This window comes from Coffea arabica, chromosome 3e (genome assembly GCF_036785885.1).
Source record: "Coffea arabica cultivar ET-39 chromosome 3e, Coffea Arabica ET-39 HiFi, whole genome shotgun sequence".
Classification (NCBI taxonomy): Eukaryota; Viridiplantae; Streptophyta; class Magnoliopsida; order Gentianales; family Rubiaceae; genus Coffea; species Coffea arabica.
The window spans coordinates 4,496,213-4,513,722 of record NC_092315.1 but is presented as its reverse complement, the minus strand read 5'-3'; the positions used below and the strand labels follow the sequence as shown (position 1 = coordinate 4,513,722).

At 36.6% G+C, this 17,510-nt stretch overlaps 3 protein-coding genes and 2 pseudogenes across 3 annotated transcripts; all 5 read right to left on the bottom strand.

The window, feature by feature from the left end:
- Positions 1-150: 150 nt before the first annotated feature.
- On the bottom strand, positions 151-1,402 carry LOC140038606 (1-aminocyclopropane-1-carboxylate oxidase homolog; annotated as a pseudogene).
- A 1,765-nt stretch (positions 1,403-3,167) lies between these two features.
- Positions 3,168-7,077, bottom strand: LOC113734254 (1-aminocyclopropane-1-carboxylate oxidase homolog; annotated as a pseudogene).
- Positions 7,078-7,224: 147 nt separating this feature from the next.
- Positions 7,225-9,347, bottom strand: LOC140038899 (1-aminocyclopropane-1-carboxylate oxidase homolog). Its single transcript, XM_072084487.1, has 3 exons — positions 8,580-9,347; positions 7,878-8,199; positions 7,225-7,775 (listed from the first exon to the last, which is right to left on the bottom strand). The coding sequence occupies exons 1-3, from the start codon at positions 9,116-9,118 to the stop codon at positions 7,521-7,523; spliced, it is 1,116 nt and encodes a 371-aa protein (XP_071940588.1). The 5' UTR covers positions 9,119-9,347; the 3' UTR covers positions 7,225-7,520.
- Positions 9,348-9,486: 139 nt separating this feature from the next.
- On the bottom strand, positions 9,487-11,924 carry LOC140038898 (1-aminocyclopropane-1-carboxylate oxidase homolog 1-like). Its single transcript, XM_072084486.1, has 3 exons — positions 10,896-11,924; positions 10,414-10,735; positions 9,487-10,054 (listed from the first exon to the last, which is right to left on the bottom strand). The coding sequence occupies exons 1-3, from the start codon at positions 11,441-11,443 to the stop codon at positions 9,803-9,805; spliced, it is 1,122 nt and encodes a 373-aa protein (XP_071940587.1). The 5' UTR covers positions 11,444-11,924; the 3' UTR covers positions 9,487-9,802.
- Positions 11,925-13,279: 1,355 nt separating this feature from the next.
- Positions 13,280-16,074, bottom strand: LOC140038900 (uncharacterized). Its single transcript, XM_072084488.1, has 5 exons — positions 15,788-16,074; positions 14,117-14,231; positions 13,941-14,030; positions 13,751-13,849; positions 13,280-13,628 (listed from the first exon to the last, which is right to left on the bottom strand). The coding sequence occupies exons 1-5, from the start codon at positions 15,853-15,855 to the stop codon at positions 13,527-13,529; spliced, it is 474 nt and encodes a 157-aa protein (XP_071940589.1). The 5' UTR covers positions 15,856-16,074; the 3' UTR covers positions 13,280-13,526.
- Positions 16,075-17,510: the final 1,436 nt, after the last annotated feature.

Sequence of the window (17,510 nt, the reverse complement as noted above, 5' to 3'; positions counted from 1 at the left end):
CTAAAAAGCTTGCTACTGATACTCTAGGACTGACTCTGTTAGCCAAAATTCTAGGTTTACTTGTCATTAGATATGAGTATATAATTCACAACCAAAGACTAAAAATTTACCAACCGAAACAATGGAAATGATGTCATAACTGGCCACATCATAATGCACTTGTTTGTTACAACCTTATTTCAAGAATATAGCAGTACAAAACAGGAAATCAATAAATCACAGGCTCGCCTGCAAAAGATTTCCGATGTTGATCACTAAAGCTCCAGGTGTAGAAGGAACATCAATCCACTGATTTTGATGAAGTACTTGAACTCCACCTAAATTGCCTTGGGAGGAGGACTGTGATGAAGCCGTTGTCAGAATGCTTGCTGGTGCCTAAGGTAAGTTCTGGCTGTGGACACGGTGGATAGTAATGGCATAGTACAGCAAGCCCCTCTGCACAATCAATGTCTTTGAGGTAGCTTAGATTGAGTCCAAGGCCCTCTGACAGAAATTCGAGCAATAAGCAGCCTAACTTCATCACTAGCTTTGAGTATTCTATCACGATTTCACTGTAGTCGAATTCATCAAATGAGTAATCAGATATAGTTTAACAGGAACAAGAGTTGATTTAAGTTAACTATAACTTCCAGCAGCTCAATCTTTTTCCACTTCATAACTAGAAATTAGATATGTCTTAAAGATTCATTGTCAATTAATACTACCATCTAATCACCAGAATAGTGGCCACTGGCCCTTATTCTAGTAATTTTCAGACCACACTTGTCATACAAGGCAAAGAAAAGAAGATCCCTGAGAAATCTACCTGCAAGCATCAGGCAATTCTTCTGGAGCTGGAGGATTAGGAGCCATGTAGCAATAACATGTATCCCTCCAGTTGGCTACTGGTGAAATGTGTAAATCAAAGTTGCAGTTGTACACCACTGTTTTTGTATAATCCCTTGTATACCACTGTTTCTTAACCTCAGTATCTTGCTCGAAAAATCTACGCGCGCCTTGAATCATCTCCTCCAGGACACTGAAAGGAATTCCATGATTTACCACGTTAAAGAAACCCCATGTTTCTGATGCATCTCTAACCTTGTCAACTATCTCTTTGCGCCTGGCTGGATCTGTATCAATACCATCCAGATCGATGACAGGAAATTTGAAGATTCCTTTGGTGCCATTGAGACCGTCATCTAAGCTACATTGCGGTTGAATGAATATCCGAGGCACCTTGGTAATGCCAGCATCAACAAGCCCTTTAACACCAGCCTTGGTTTCATCAAATGCTTGTAGTTCACTCTGTCGATCATAATGTGGTTCTACTTCTGCAACCTGATCAACTTCACCTTTACTGGTAGCCACCATATTTCTATTCTAACTGTTCTAGGTAGCTGGAGTATCTCAAACTTTCAGAAGCTCGCAATAAAGTGTTGGGAGTATTACAATGAACTGGCAAATATAGTAATAATAATTGGCTTCAAATCGTGATTATATATCACTTTTCTTTAAGTTTTATTTGTTCGATATAACGTGCAATAAATCTTGATAAATATTTTTTAGGATAAGATAAACTTTATTTGTCTTAAACTCTTGCACAAAATAAGACAAACTTTCTTGAACTAAGAAGTGCTTTTCAAAGAATTCATAGTGGTAGGAAAATAATTTTTTGCAGCAAATCACTCTCTACTTGATTTCTTTATATAGAAGAGATTGTTTAAGAAATAAATAAATTTAATAAATACTTGTATGAATAGATTCAAGATATTGTATACAAATTCATGTACTTTAATTCATGCATCACATGTTTCTATAATAAAACATATGAATTTATCCTTACATTTAATGATCTTCACATACATAAATATATTCATGCTACTTTAAAATTCATGAATGAATATACATTTATCACAACGTATGTACATCTTAAAATAGTTTGATTCATAATATAATAAGTGCATATACATCCTAGAATCACTAAATACAAAGTTTGAAAATTGCCAGCATAAAGGACAAGTGGAGGACTATAAGGAGAGAGACTTGTTATTATATTAGCTTGATGATTGGTTAACCTAGCATCCACAAGTTCAACCAAAATAGATAGGGATAATTTCAGAAACCACCTCTGAGGTTTTCTAACAATTTCACTATTCTCCCCTAAAGTCTGTAAAATTATTTAAACCTCCCCTAAAGTTTGTAAAATTACTCAAACCTCCTCTAAAGTTAATGTTTTGATAACAAAATTAGTCTAATTAGAAAAAGTACTTTAAACAGAGATATGAAACTTTTATTTCATAAATACCCCTTATGCATTTATATAAGTTATATTAGTAAAAAAATAAAAATAATTAAAAGTTAGAAATAATTAATACACACATTTTGCCACTCAAGAAGTTCACATTCAATAAATTAGATAACATAGAAAAGCAACAAAACTATACTAATGATCACAAGATTCAGTAAAACGGACTAATCATCTTTTTTGACATGATCTTTGCTATGATTTTTATGATTTTGAATAGAAAAAATTTTCAAATTTTGTCTTTTTTTTCCCTCCTTTCCCCTTTACTTCTACGAAATGGATATTATTGACTGTGAGACATCAGAAAAGTACACATTTACATACACACATTTAGTAAAATATATCGTTTGTTGAAAAAAAAAACATACAGTAAAATATATCAACTAAACTCAATTATTCAAGTGGTCAAATTTTGAAATAGCTCCACTTTTAGGTGCTTAAAAGCAGAAAGCAACAAGACTTTAATTTTTTTTTTTTTTTTGGTGGTAAGAGTAAGGATCTGATTTAAAAAAAGTTAGAAGTTTAGACAGGATGATTAAGAAAGCAATATGTGAAAGTAACTTGAAAAGTCATAATCATCCCGTCTCTAGGATTTGTCCAACTAATGCAGCATATACATAATGTAAATGCCATCTTGAAGGATTTTAGCCACACAATATTGGTATGTCTGTGTTTTTCTTTGAGAAAGAAAAATTTTTCAGTTGAGACAGTTTCAGTTGAGACATGGACAATTCCGAGAAATGATATGCCAATCATTAAACACCATAATGCCTGGCCATATCAAATTCAGCTCAGTGACTTTTTAGCTCAAAAACATCTCCCGGATACTAATGCACACGGTTTACACAAATCAAAATGTAGTTTGACAGAATCCTTCACATTTTGGAAAGCATGCAATACATTCAACAGGAGCATATAAACTCCAAATATGAGTTATGGCCTCCTGAATAGTTGTTTTTATTACAGATTTACAGGCTAGTCTTTACTACTCTGTTTGCAAGCTTAGAGCTTGAAATGCAACAGAGCAGAAGTTCCATCAAGCCCTTTGGCACGGAAGTAATCTGTATATTCCTTTGCTGTGGTTTCGCGGTACTTTGGCGGATTTTCTTCTGATAACAACTCCTTGATAGGTCCATAAAGCTTTCCAGTTGCCCTTACATCAGGTGTGAAGAAGCTCGCGATTGACACCCTAGGACCAACACGTTTTGCCAGAACTCTATGTTCACTGCTTTTGTATTTGTCATTTGATATAATCTGAAATTTAATAAGCCAAATGAAATCAAAACCAAAAATACTTCAAAACAACCTCCAGAAAATCTCCAGATAACAAAGATTGTTTATGCATTCCAAAAGTGTTGGAAAATCAATAAATCAAAGGCTTGCCTGTAGAAGATCTCCAATGTTGGTTACTAAAGCTCCAGGTGTTGGAGGAACATCAACCCACTGATTCTGATGAAGTACTTGGAGGCCACCTAAATTGTCTTGGAGAAGGATTGTGAAGAAGTCATTGTCTGAATGCGGGCTGCTGCCAAAGGTAAGTTCTGGTTGGGGGCATGCCGGATAGTAATGGCATAGGACACTAAGCCCCTCTCCGCAATCAATGCCTTCGAGGTAGCTTGGATCGAGTCCAAGACCCTCTGACAGTAACTCAAGCAATAAGCAACCCAAGTTCATCACTTGCTTCGAGTAGTCTATCAATATTTCGCTGCAGCAAAATTTATGAAATGTCGAATAAGATTGACATTTTTGCAGGACAAAGAACTTAGGTACATCAAGAATAGGTAACATTAATAAGTCTGATACCCCCCTCACCAAATGGGTGGCTGGGTTTTTTTTTTTTTTTTCATTCACTAAGTTTCTTGCTACAGCTAAAAAATTTATAATTTATACAAAATAGCTGCATTTGAAGCAGAAAGAGTTCAGCCACAAAAATACCTGCAAACATCTGGCAATTCCTCTGGAGCTGGAGGATTAGGAGCCATGACGGAATAAGTTGTATCCCTCCAGTTAGCTGCTGTTGGACTATACAGATCAAAGTTGCAGTTGTACACCACCCTCTTTGTACGATCCCTTGTATACCACTTCTTCTTAACCTTAGTATCTTGCTCAAAAAATCTTCGTGCACCATGAATCATCTCCTCCAGGACACTGACTTGAATTCCATGATTTACCACCTGGAAAAAACCCCCTTTCAGATGCATCTCTTACCTTGTCAACTATCTCTTTGCGTCTTACTGGATCTTTATCCATACCTTCCAGATCAATCACTGGAATGCTAAAAGTTTCTTCCCTGGCATTGATACTCTTCTCCAAGCTGCTTTCTGGATGAATGAACATCCGAGGCAACTTGTTAATGCCGGCATCAACAAGCCCTTTAACCCCGGCCTTGGTTTCATCAAATGCTCGTATTTCCTTCTCTTGATCATATTGGGATTCCACTGCACCCTCAACTTCAGCTTCATCTTTGCTGGTTGCCCCCATTTTTCTTTGCTTTGGGAAGTTTCTTCAACTTTTGAGAAGGTTGCAGTTTCTCAGGCTCAGATTTATGCCAAATGTGGGGCTACCACGTCATGGAAGAGATTGGCCTTTGTCGTGATCATGAGAAAAGATCATGCATATAAAGTAGCAGCAGCTAGAACTTTAATAATGGGAGCAGGTAAAAATGCACTCTCATATTGATAGAATACAAATAAACAAACACAATCTCTTATTCTATTTCTGTGATTTAGCTTGCGTAAGCAGCAAGACAGAGAATATAATAGTGAATATTGATTCATTTTTGTTGCCGTGAAGAGATTGCATAGCTGCTACAAGTTGGATAGAATAGAGTAATTTATTATACATCAAAGTGAAATAAAGACAAAGGAAGTCTGCATACCAAGAAAATCAGAAGAGGAGAGGGAAAGTGATATGTGAAAGGAACTTGATAAGGTCATACCCATTCAAAATTTACTATTTTAGGATGAATAAGAAGCATAAAGAGTTTTAACAATCTTGCGCACATAAACTGTGCATATAATATACTAATTACTGAATCCTTTTTCTATCCTAAAGCCTCAAATGTGACAGAGCAGAAGTTCCATCAAGTCCTTCGTTGTTAGTTGCCCTGTACTTTCTTGAATTCTCCTGTTAGTGGATCCTCAATCGGTCCTTGTAACATTGCAGAAGGCGATATATCAATGTTAAAGAAAAAGCATGCAGCTGATATTCTTTGGCCAATGTTATTTGCCATTACACTGTGCTCTACACTGAATACCTGTCATTGATATGGGCTAAAAGCAACGTAGCCCCGCGATAAGCAGATTTAAGGATCACGATATCTTTGGTTTAATAGAAAATAGAATCCTGGGTTCAAATCCTCTTGTCCTCTACTCGCTTCTGAAATCCCAACCTGCTGTAAAAGATTTATAAAAAAAAAAAAAAAGGTGTCTGGATGGGGTAACAGACGAGTACGGTTGAGAGAAAGAAACTTAATACTATGAACTTGATATAAACTCGAAAAAATTTCTTGGAAACAAGAAACTTTTTTATTTTACTCAAAGTTACTAGAGCACACAAAGTGGGCAGTTTCTATAAAGTGACAATCTTTATTATAGACATAATCTCTTTCTTTAGAAATTCACAGGCTAATCTTTGTCGTTTAGTTTAAAGCTTGAAATGCAAAAGAGCAGAAGATCAAGCCCTTTGGCACGGACGTAATCTGTATGTTCCTTCCCTGTTTTGGTGGATTGTCTTCTGATAACAACTCCTTGATAGGTCCATAAACCTTTGTTATTGGCCTTGAACCAGTAGCAAAAAAGCTTGCTACTGATACTCTAGGACTGACTCTGCTAGCCAGAACTCTATGTTCAAAACTTGTCATTGGATATGAGCTGAAAACTCACAACCAAAGACTAAAATTTACCAACCGAAACAATGGAAATGATGTCATAACAGGCCGCATCATCATGCACTTGTTAGTTACAACCTTATTTCAAGAAAATAGCAGTACAAAACAGGAAATCAATAAATCGAAGGCTTGCCTGCGAAAGATCTCCAATGTTGGTTCAATTTGTGCAATCAGATCAACTTCACATTTGATGGTAGCCAGCGTTTCTCTATTCTCACTGTTTTGTGCAGCTGGATTTCTTCAAGCTTTAACAATATCCCACAACCTCATAATACAGGACAAGTGGTGTGCTACTGTATAAAGGGGCAGACTTGTTTATTGTATCCATGATGAGAAACACATGGCTGAGCTAAAACCCACAAGTTCAGCGAAAAGAGATATTATTGAGTGTGGGACATAAGAAAAGTATACATTTTACATATACACATACGGTAGGATATATCAACATACTGATTTTTTTTATTAGTCAAATTTTAAAATGGCTCCACTTTTAGGTACTCAAAGCAGAAAGTAACAGGACCTTTGTTTTTCATTGTGCTAAGAGAAGGGGATGATTCAAAAGGAAGATTATACAAGTTTAGACAAAATGATGAAGGAAGGAATATGTGAAAGTAAATTTTAGAAGTCATATTCTTTATATTTGTAGGTTGAGTCGAACTAGAGCAGAAAATACATGATGTGTGACTGGCATCTTGAAGGATTTTAGCCACACAATATTGGTATGTCTGTGTTCCCTCTAAGAATTTTAAGATTTTTAGCTGACATATAGGAGGAATCCAATTTAGGAATGACACAAAATGCTTTCGAGAATGTTTGCGTGCGTCTATCATGAAAGCTGTAGGAATAGGTATAGCATAAGAAATCTCCTAATTATTTGCAGAAAGTTTTGGAGATTCCAAATTCAGAAATCTGGTAGAGCAGAGGTTCCTGAAATGTACATTCATTGGTGGTTAAGCAATCAATTCTAGTAGTTGTTCCACATGATTAGCTTTTGGTATTGATAGTATAGCACCATGCAATACTTAGAAACTTCGTAAAGATTAATAAGTTGTTCATCAGAATAAAAGTTTCTGATTTTCTTATTTGAAATTCATGTCACATATTGTCTGAAGAGGGAAATGGAAACAGATCATACAGAGGAATTCAACTCCGTGAATTCATGGCATAAGCTTGAAAACATCTTCCGGATACTAAACAACTTTGATTACATCAATCAGAATTATTTTGCCAATTTCTGGTGCATGCAATGCATTCAACAGACATAATAAACTCCCAGTTTAAGGCTTCATGAATTGATATTCTCTTACAGATCCACACGCTAGTCTTATTGTTCTGTTTGCAAGTCTAGAGCTTGAAATGCGACAGAGCAGAAATTCCATCAAGCCCTTTGTTGTTGAAGTGGCTCACATAATCTTTCACAGTAGTTGCCCTATACTTCGGTGGATTCTCTTCTGTTAGTAGCTCCTCAATTGGTGCATATAACTTCGCAGAGGGTGACATATCAAAGTTTCTGAAAAAGCATGCCACTGAGACTCTTGCCCCAACGTTATTTGCCAATACTCTGTGCTCTACGCTGATAAACTTGTCATTTGATATGAGCTGAAATCAAGATAAACCCATCAAAAAAGAAAACAATTTATCCATCATTAAGCAGATTAAGGATCATAATGTCTATGGTTTAACAGAAACCAGTAGACTTGCCTGGAGAAGATCTCCGACATTTACTACCAGAGCTCCAGGAATTGGAGGAACTTCAACCCATTGGTTCTGATGCAGGACTTGCAGGCCTCTGATATGATCTTGTAGCAGCACTGTCAGGAAGTCACTATCAGCATGCTTACTGGTACCTAAAGTTAGCTCTGGTTGAGGGCATGCAGGATAATAATGGCACAGGGAAGCAAGGCCTTCACCACAGCCAATACTGTTCAGGTGATTGGGATCAAGTCCAAGGGACTCGGATAATATTTCAAACAAAGTAGATCCCAATTTCATGACTTCTTTACAGAACTCTATCAGAATATCTCTGCAAATTTAAGAGAGGATCTGAGGGTGAGGAAATGACAACTTTCATTCTCAACTAAGGAAATGACAGCAAATATACAAAGACATGATGATGGCCCCCTTCTTGTTAACACATCAGGTTCTTCTAAAATTACACGCATAACAATTAATTGAAGGTCATGAGGATATTTCTTTTTAACCCTTAAATTTTTTGCTCAGAGACATGCGCGGGCTGTTTCACGCTGTCTACATAACTTATAGAGCACTGAGCAGTCAAGACAAAAAAAGGACCACGACTTCTTCACTCTTATCAAAAGTAAGCAATATCAGAGAAAAGCACGGCTCATTAATAAACATCCACAGCCACTAAACAAATAATATTGAGAAAGGAATGTCAGATACCTGCAGGCCAGAGGCAATTCTTGTGGGTCTGGAGGATTAGGAGCCATAACACAATAAATACTGTCCCTCCAATTAGCTGTTGGTGCACTAAACAAATCAAAATTGCAATTGTAAACCACTCTTTGCTTGACGTCTCGAGTATACCACTGTCTTCTAATCTCAAAATCTTGATCAAAGAACCTATGAACTCCAGCTTTCATTTCCTCGAGAGTACTAATTGGTATACCATGGTTAACCACTTGGAAGAAACCCCATTTCTCGCATGCTTCTCGAACCTTGTCAACTATCTCTTTATGCAAGATCGGTGCTTTTCCCGCACCAGCAAGGTCTATCACTGGAATAGCAGATTGGAGGTTCACAGATTTGGGTATATTTCTAGTTTCATCTGGTGGATGAAGGAAAATTCTTGGAACTTTGGTGATCCCAGAATCAGCAAGTCCTTTAACACCTGCCTTGGTGCGATCAAAAGCTTCAAGCTCTCTCCGCCGATCATATGTTGGTTCGTTTGTATCCCTAATTTCAGTTAGACCATCCTCCATTGTTCGTCCCTAGGTTACTCAGAACTTGGAGGACTAGAATTGGATCTTGTAAATAATCAGGCAAACAATGAAGGAGCTATGTAGATAAAGCTTCTTGCTCTTGGGAGTTGACCCAGACTTATAATATATCAAGCACCGGTCGATTTGATTTGGTGGATTTTGTGATTCTGAGCATGCCATGCAGTCAATGGAGAGTTTCTCTGTCTTAAGGATGTAACCCCCAACCTCCGCCACACACACACACGCACAAAAGTACGTTTGACTTTCAAACAAAAAAAGTAGGTTTCACACCAAGTTCAGAGGAGACTAAAATGTCTTCCTTTCAGACTACAATTTGAGCATAATCTGCAGGTCATTCCACTAGAGAATAAAATAAAAATAGGAGAGGAAGAATATATTGAGGACAAGCTAATATTTGTAAGGACAAAAATTGCAGGGACATTCAAAATAAGTGTGGAATGATCAATATTCTTGAAGCTCCTTGCGCTTTACCATCCAAATCTATAGTATTATCAAGCTTCCTGGATTGTCAGAGTACATAGTTTGTCCAAAAGAAAAAAGAATTTAATGCTTTTAGATTTGTGTGTATCCATGAGTTTCGTCTGAGGGTCTACAGATGAAACTAAGGTACACAGGAATGAGTAGTTTCATCATCCACCAAATGATAGCAACATTTTCCCAAATTCAAATCCTGAAGTCCAACAGGGCTGAAGTTGTGCCGAGTCCTTTTGCATTGTAGTGAAGCGAATAGTCTCTCACTGTAGTTTCGCGGTACCTTGGGGGATTGTCTTCTGATAACAACTCCTTAATTGGTCCATATCTCTTTGATGATGGTGCCAGTCCAGTTGTGAAAAAACATGCCACAGATACTCTTGGACCAGCACGGTTTGCCAATACTCTATGTTGACTGCTGTTGAACTTGTCATTTGATATCAGCTGAAATTTTTCAAATCAAGTACAATTGCTTGATTATTGAAACAGATATTCTTGTCCTGGTACAGATGTGACAAACTTCAATCCTAGTTCATTTCCTACCTATGATTTACTTTTCCAGTCCAAAAGGTATAAAACATTCTTCATTTCCTTCAAAAACAAGGATGGGATGAATTCTTGTTTTCTTTTCTACAAATATATAGCACCTCTTGCCAATTTGATATGCAATTTTGTGTTAAGGATCAAGCATGTAGTGATTAAACAAATTTTTTTTTAATTTTGCATAAACAAATTTGATATTGTGAATCTTAGAGCAACATAATATGCTTAAAACAGATGCAGATTACTGATTGATATCTTGCCTGTAAAAGATCTCCAACGTTGACCACCAGAGCTCCTGGGACAGGAGGAACATCAACCCACTTGTTCTCATAAAGAATTTGCAATCCTCCTGTATGATCTTGCAGTAGTACTGTCATGAAATCATAGTCAGCATGTTTGGTTGCTCCCAGGGTAAGTTCTGGTTCTGGACATGCTGGATAACAATGGTATAGTACAGCAAGCCCCTCTGAACAGCCGATATCATTTAGGTGGTTTGGCTTGAGCCCAAGAGCCTCAGACAGTAGTTCAAATAAAGAACGACCCAGCTTCTTGATGTACTCAGAATACTTGATCAAAATATCACTGCAGATTCATATAGGAGACTTCAGAAAATTCTCTCAGGTTATCCAGATCATTATTGTTTAGTCAAATAAGGTCTTTCAAGATCAATCGAGTACTTGACTAATTTGCAGGGCTGACCCCCCCAAAAAAAAAACCAGCAGCATAACTAAAAAAGTCATACCTGCATGCCTCGGGCAATTCATCTGCCCTGGGAACCTTTGGAGCCATATTCACATAACTGGTATCCCTCCAGTTAGCCGATGGTGCACTGAACAAGTCAAAATTGCTATTATACACTACCGTTTCTGAACCATCCCTTGTATACCACCGTTTCTTGACTTCAGTATCTTGATCATAGAATCTCCTGACACCATCCAACATTTCTTCCAAAACCTCAACTGGGATGCTATGATTTACCACTTGGAAGAAGCCCCATTTCTCTGATGCCTCTCTAACAATGTCAACCACCTTCTTGCGATGAATGGGATCTCCGTCTATGTCATCAAGGGCCACCACTGGAATACCAACATCAGCCTTTCTGTTATCAGAAGCCTTGACAGAGTCATCAGGCAGGGAATAAAACATCCTGGGAACCTTCTTGATTCCTGCATCAACTAGCCCTTTAACCCCACCTCTGGTCTCATCAAAAGCTTTAATTTCACTGATTCTGTCGTAGTTCTGCTGGCTTGTGGTTTCAGCTTCAACTTCAGCTACGCTGTTGGCTGCCATTTTCTTCTCCACTCAGATAATTAGAGCGCAAAATGGACAATGCAAAGTGGTACAAATTTGCGTTCTTGTTACAGCTTAGATGCCTGACACAATATACTAATAGTGATTATCATCTTGACGCAACTATGAATTTTAAATCCACATATTTTTGTCCCAGACCAATGAATGTCTTGACTTAGACTATATTATAGTAATATTTGTAGATTCTGGAAATCAAAGAATCTAAAATTTACCGGCCGGACGGCCATTAGAGTTGACTCTGCTGGTTCCGTTGAGCTTTTGGCTATGATGTGTGACAAAGTTTGGTGGTTTTCTCATTTCTGACTAATTGTTGTATCTTTTGTTTTCATTTCCTTTGTGTGCTGCCGGGACCTGCCCCTCCCCCCTTCAATATTTGGTCAAGAAAACTTGATTGATCTCGCCAATTACAATGGTCCAAAAAAAAAGCAGATAAAAGAAAATACCAAATAATGACGTCCCAGTCCTTGACCAATCAAGAAAAAAAAAAGATCATACAGGGCTATTTGTCTATCCCTAGCTGGTAACAGTATTCATGAAACATCGATCTCAAATTCACTATTTGCCTCTGCAAAAGCTTAGCTTAGCTTGATTTGTTTGGCACGTCTTGTACAAGTTGTACCATTCTGATTTGGCCTCGGCATAAAGACTGGAGAGCATTTATTGGCTTCTTGTTGCAGATTCCACCAACCAGTTGCGTCAGGTTTTTTTTTTTTTTTTCCAACTTCACAAGAAGAACTAGGAGAGTTTCTTCTACAAACTTCGGATTTCTTAAATGTTAAAAGCATTAATTTAAAATCATTTCGTTTATCGGAAGAATTGATTGAAGGATTTGATACAATCATTCTAAAATGTACTTGTATGAAATCCATTTAGGCATAATTTCATACCATTCCAGTATGAGTTCCACTTGCCAAACACCTAATGGATGGAACTTCTCATAATTGATATCCACACGTAACTAGCAATCTTTGGTGATCGATGATCAAAGATACTTGGGAGAGGAAAACTTGGAAGCAGGAATTCAAAATTCATTATTCAAGCTTAGCAGCATTTTGGCCTAGGATTTCTTTAGCCATCCTAGAAAAAAAAATTTTTGCAAATAATCACAAATTGAATTTTAAATGAACATCATCGTGTTAGGAGGGTTTCCTGTTAAACCCATATTCCACCCCAGAACAATTATAAAGAAAGTAGTCTAGTGTGTGTGCTTGACACCCATTTCAACTTTCAAGAAATACCTGCAGCATCTGTTTTCCGACAGTTTTACCCGTCAGTAAGAAAAAGTGATAACGTGGCTGTTCACTGAAAAACAAAAGGAAACAGATCCCAAACAAAATTCTGTTTCAAAATCATAGGACCAATGACAGGGACAAGATGAAATTCTCCCGCCCAAAAGGGGCCACCGGGCTTTCTACGTGCAAGCCCCACATGTTTGGAGAAAAGCACAAGAAGTGTCTAACTAAAATAGTAGTAATATATAGCTTTTCAAGAAGTCTTCGGACAATTTCATGGAAATGTTTTGCCTAGAGCAAGACGCGTGATATTGGCGACGTTTAATCTTGAACTTCAAATTCAAACTGGCAAGACGCCTGTGTACTTGTAAACATACCAAAGTCCACAACAAAGATACCTATGTACTTGTAAACATACCCAGATGCAGTTTAGGACAACCAAGAGAACTTTCCATTGTGAGTATTTCACAGAGATTGCTCCTTACTCCTACCATCCCATTGTTCCCGCTTAAACAGCAAAATAATGATGAGCAAGCTCCCATCTCAACAACTATGAGCAGGAAAAATTGTAAACTACCAGGGCTTCAATAATAAATCAAATTTCATCATTGCAACTCAGATTTCAGGAATTCCAAAAAAAAATCAAAAATATTCATAACTGAAAGTAACCTAAAAGGTAAGACAAATGTTGAATTGGAGAAGGAACAAGATGACGTAAGCTTTAGAGCGTATAGCTGCAAAAATACGATTCTACCAAACCCTCAGCGAGCTTCTAGGTTCTGTAATAGGGCTATGATCCACCGAACAGAACAGCAACTCTGAACCCCTTCTCAAACTGTCTTTGTCTTCGGAGCCTTCTTCTTTGCTGATCTCCTTGGCATTGAATTTTTCATGCCAATAAAGAAGAGAAGTGCCCCCAGCAAAGCCAAATTCTGAACCAAATTTAACATCTTAGGAGATGAACTTTACTTTTCCAAAACATTCATCTTGAATCACTGCATAAAGACCATTGACTCAAAGGATTTCATGACATACAAACAAGTAAATGACTAACCTGGGTGAACTTGACAAATAGTTGAGCAAACTCTTTCTTGTCAGCATCATAGTTGTAGAAGTCATACAAGATAGGGGAAGCAATTGCCTGATGCAAAAGCTGCATCAAGAAAGCAGATGAAGTGAAAATTTGTTACAATGACTTAATTGACATTAGAGTTCAGTAAATGCTTAGGATATTGATTTCAAACCAGAAGATAAGCTCCAAAGGAGCTTCCAAAGACAAACAGAAAGCTTCCCAATCCCTTCAAGAGTATAGCACCCAACACTAAATGTTTCATCTGTAAGTAACAAATCTCCAAATTAGTAACATGTAGTTGATAGGTAACAAAATTCAAAACTGACATCACATTAAAGTACTCCTTACTTCTAGAGGGGGCAAATGAAGCCCAGTTTGGCTGGTAACATGCTTTGAGAAAGCACTGAACTTCGGGCTCAGTGCCTTTGCTGCTGGTCCACCATCTACGCCAAATTCAGAAAACCTATGATGAAGAGAGGACAACTTAGAAAAGTAACTCAAAGAGCAGAGAAACCTACAGATCGTTATGGGGAAAAAAGTGCAAGTAATGGCATGTTAAACTAAGCTTTTATCCTATCAGTCCAAATGTTGACTTAAAATAGCCATCTACATGCACATCATGTTAAAAATATAGCTTTATCCAAGGTCAACATGTTCATCGCATTGCAGCATTCTTAATTATATTCTTCATCACAAGACAGCAGGGGTGAGGACAATTAACAAGAAGGTATCCCAATTAGCAGCAAAAAATTTCTTATAAATCCTTCAGCTTACTACATCATCCTACTGTAACTCAACTTCACCTCCTAAAGTTACAATGCCTAGAAACTCATCTGCAGTGCCCATTGAAAATTTGAAAACTTAATCTATCTGTAAAGACTACCAAAAAGAGCAATAACAGAAAAGGAAACATAACCATGCATAAAAGGTAACTCAAAAAATTCTTTCAAACAGTCACTTGAAAAAAATATGACCAAAATTGAGTTGTATTATCACATATTTCACAATGACTTGGTCACAATCCACAAAGACTAAAATCAAAAGAAACTCCTGCGAAAAAGAGTGTTGCTAAGTTAACCTGACATTCCAATACCTTCAAGCGGCAGACAAGATGAATGATAGCTACTACAAATCAAGGAAAAGGTCCCTTTAAGCTGCAAAAGCATCACGAATGACAATATTCTAGTTCACAGAAACCCAACTAGTTTTAAAAGTTTATGCCTCAACATATTGAACATTCATACAAAAGCCTCACGCATGATTCTCCAGCAATTGAAAGCTTATCTGTGACAAACAACTATCATATGTTTGTTCCAAATCCAATGGGCTTTCCCACCATATTACAAGCTCAACCATGAAGTACAACAGTACAAACACATTAAACTGAATTAGGCGATCACTCTAACAAAAATCCTTAGTTAATCCAATAATGATCAACATAAATCTAATAGTGTACGTAGTTAAAATTTCAAAAACAAACAATGATGAACACATACCATACCAATCAGGGGAGAGGCCTTTTTAAAAAAAAAAAAATTTCAGATTCATTATTAAACACAAGCCAAAAAAATACTTGAATCAAAACTAAACCTGCACAGAAAAATTTAAACTTTTGAAGCCAGACCCAGATTTTCTTTCACCTCAAGTGATCCTAGTAACTTAAAATCCAAGTAAAGAATATTCACCACTAAACCCCAAAATCCATCGACAAAAACGAAAAAAAAAAAACAAGAAGAAGAAGAAGAATCCCTCGGCAAGAACAGGGTGAGAAAAATTAAATCGCATTCTAGGTGTAGTTCAATTCCCAAGCATTCAACTTCAGCAGATCCAAGCTAAACATCACACAAAAAACAATTACTAAAAAATAAAGAAAACCCAGAAACATAAACTAAGTAAACAGCAGTAATAAATTAAGCTTCTAAAAATCTAAGAACACGCAGTAAGAGTGGTCTAGTGCGCGTCAAAAACAAAAAGAGAAAAAACAGGGCAGATCTGAAATCAATGGGAGAAAAGATTTACTCTTGGTAAGCGGAGAGAACGAAGACAGAGACGAAGAGAAGCCTTCCGACGAAAGAAATCAACGCCATTGCTGTGATGGTGCGGGCAGCTTCTGGAATGGTTTTAGTTTCTCTCTCTACAGGACTGCCTGCCGGGTTTGGGTTTCTCTCTAGAGATATAGGGGACAAGACAGAGAAAACAGATTCAAATCCTAGGACCACGGGAATTTGTATTGGACTTAAATAGAGGACTAATGGTAGACCAGTTTTATAATTATGCTTGGGAAAGGTAGAACCAGAAGAGTAATATTGTACTCCTCTTTTGATTGCCGGAAATTAGTACTACTACTAACTAGTACTTAATCATCTTTATTAGTTTTATATTATTTTATCTTCTACGCAATAAAAATTTTGTGTTGGTATTAAATAGTGAATGAACTTTTCAAATAAAAAGCAGTAAAAGAGGTCTGTAAGAAGTAAAAAAGTTATATAGTTTATGCGGATATATCGTAAAATAGTGTACTTAGTACAAGTTGTTACTACTACAACTTTTTACCGTGGTTTAATTTTTGAAATTCCTCCAAGCGAACTTTTGTATTGCCGCCTTAGCAGTTGAGTTTTTTTTTTTTTTTTCTTTTGTCTCTTTGGGTCTTGAAATTATACAAGGCGGAAGCCGGAAGCTAATGAGCCTATCAACATACATTGACAAGTTTGCCATTAGGGATTTAAATTTTCTTGCAATTAAAAAACTTCATCCCACATCAAATGCTGGTTCGCTCTTTCAAGATAAAAGTACGTCAAACCCATATGAAGTTTTATCATGAGCAAATATAGGTTCGATCAAGATTTGCTTCTCGTGTCAAAGGCAAGGATGGTATCATTATGAATATAAAGTCCTGAAATATGAAACCTCAGAAAGAGGCTGACCCAATTTAAATGAGATATAATAACTTCTTTATGGTCTAACATTCTTGCCAATACGCTGTCTTCATTTTGTTCTAAATTGTAATCTTTGAACGATTGTGAAGTAGACTATAGTTTAGGAGTTTCTTGTGAACCCCTTTAGATTGTTATTTTTTTAAGTTTTTATATAAAAATATATTATAACGATTTGATATATTTGAGATAAAAAAATGATTGAAAAATGTGTTTACGAAAAATGTAAAAAACTTTTTGAAAATGGCAATCCAAACTAGTGTAATATAGGTCTTACCATTTGTTTAAAAAAAATTACCGTACCTATCCTTGTGATTTACTTTGAATTGGACATCATGTTATCAAGATTAATCCAGACAGCAATTTCCTAAAGAAAATTTGCTATATTTTACGTGAATACATTTTTCAATCACTTTTTTTATCTCACATATATCAAATCGCTACGGTAGTTTTTTCTAAAAAAAAATCCAGAAAAATGCAATCCAAACAAGCATCTACTTTTCTACCCTTACATTTTTTGTTATTATAGTAGTGTTATAGGTTGAAGTTGATCGGGGACACGTCGTGCGGACCAATCACAAGCTCACAATGCATTGACAAAATCTACTAGGCGCGGACGTGGCAGCATATTTTTCTGATTTCGTAAATGGAAATTTTTCATTTTTTTTCAACATTACTGTGTTGGATGGCATATTATTCTTTAGCCTTACGGCAAATTATTAATTGCAACTATACATAATTGGTTTTCGACATTCTACAGAATTTGCATGAAAAGAAGACATCTTTCCGAAGATAATTGAATATGTTGT

Coding starts and splice junctions, on each gene's coding strand:
- LOC140038899 (XM_072084487.1), bottom strand. CDS start 9,118: ATGGAGGATGGTCTAACTGAAATTAGGGATACAAACGAACCAACATAT. Junction 8,200..8,579: donor GAATTGCCTCTGGCCTGCAG/GTATCTGACATT, acceptor TTAAATTTGCAG/AGATATTCTGATAGAGTTCT. Junction 7,776..7,877: donor ATGTCGGAGATCTTCTCCAG/GCAAGTCTACTG, acceptor TCTTGATTTCAG/CTCATATCAAATGACAAGTT.
- LOC140038898 (XM_072084486.1), bottom strand. CDS start 11,443: ATGGCAGCCAACAGCGTAGCTGAAGTTGAAGCTGAAACCACAAGCCAG. Junction 10,736..10,895: donor GAATTGCCCGAGGCATGCAG/GTATGACTTTTT, acceptor ATGAATCTGCAG/TGATATTTTGATCAAGTATT. Junction 10,055..10,413: donor ACGTTGGAGATCTTTTACAG/GCAAGATATCAA, acceptor GAAAAATTTCAG/CTGATATCAAATGACAAGTT.
- LOC140038900 (XM_072084488.1), bottom strand. CDS start 15,855: ATGGCGTTGATTTCTTTCGTCGGAAGGCTTCTCTTCGTCTCTGTCTTC. Junction 14,232..15,787: donor GTTCTCTCCGCTTACCAAGA/GTAAATCTTTTC, acceptor TCTTCATCATAG/GTTTTCTGAATTTGGCGTAG. Junction 14,031..14,116: donor TTCATTTGCCCCCTCTAGAA/GTAAGGAGTACT, acceptor TGTTACTTACAG/ATGAAACATTTAGTGTTGGG.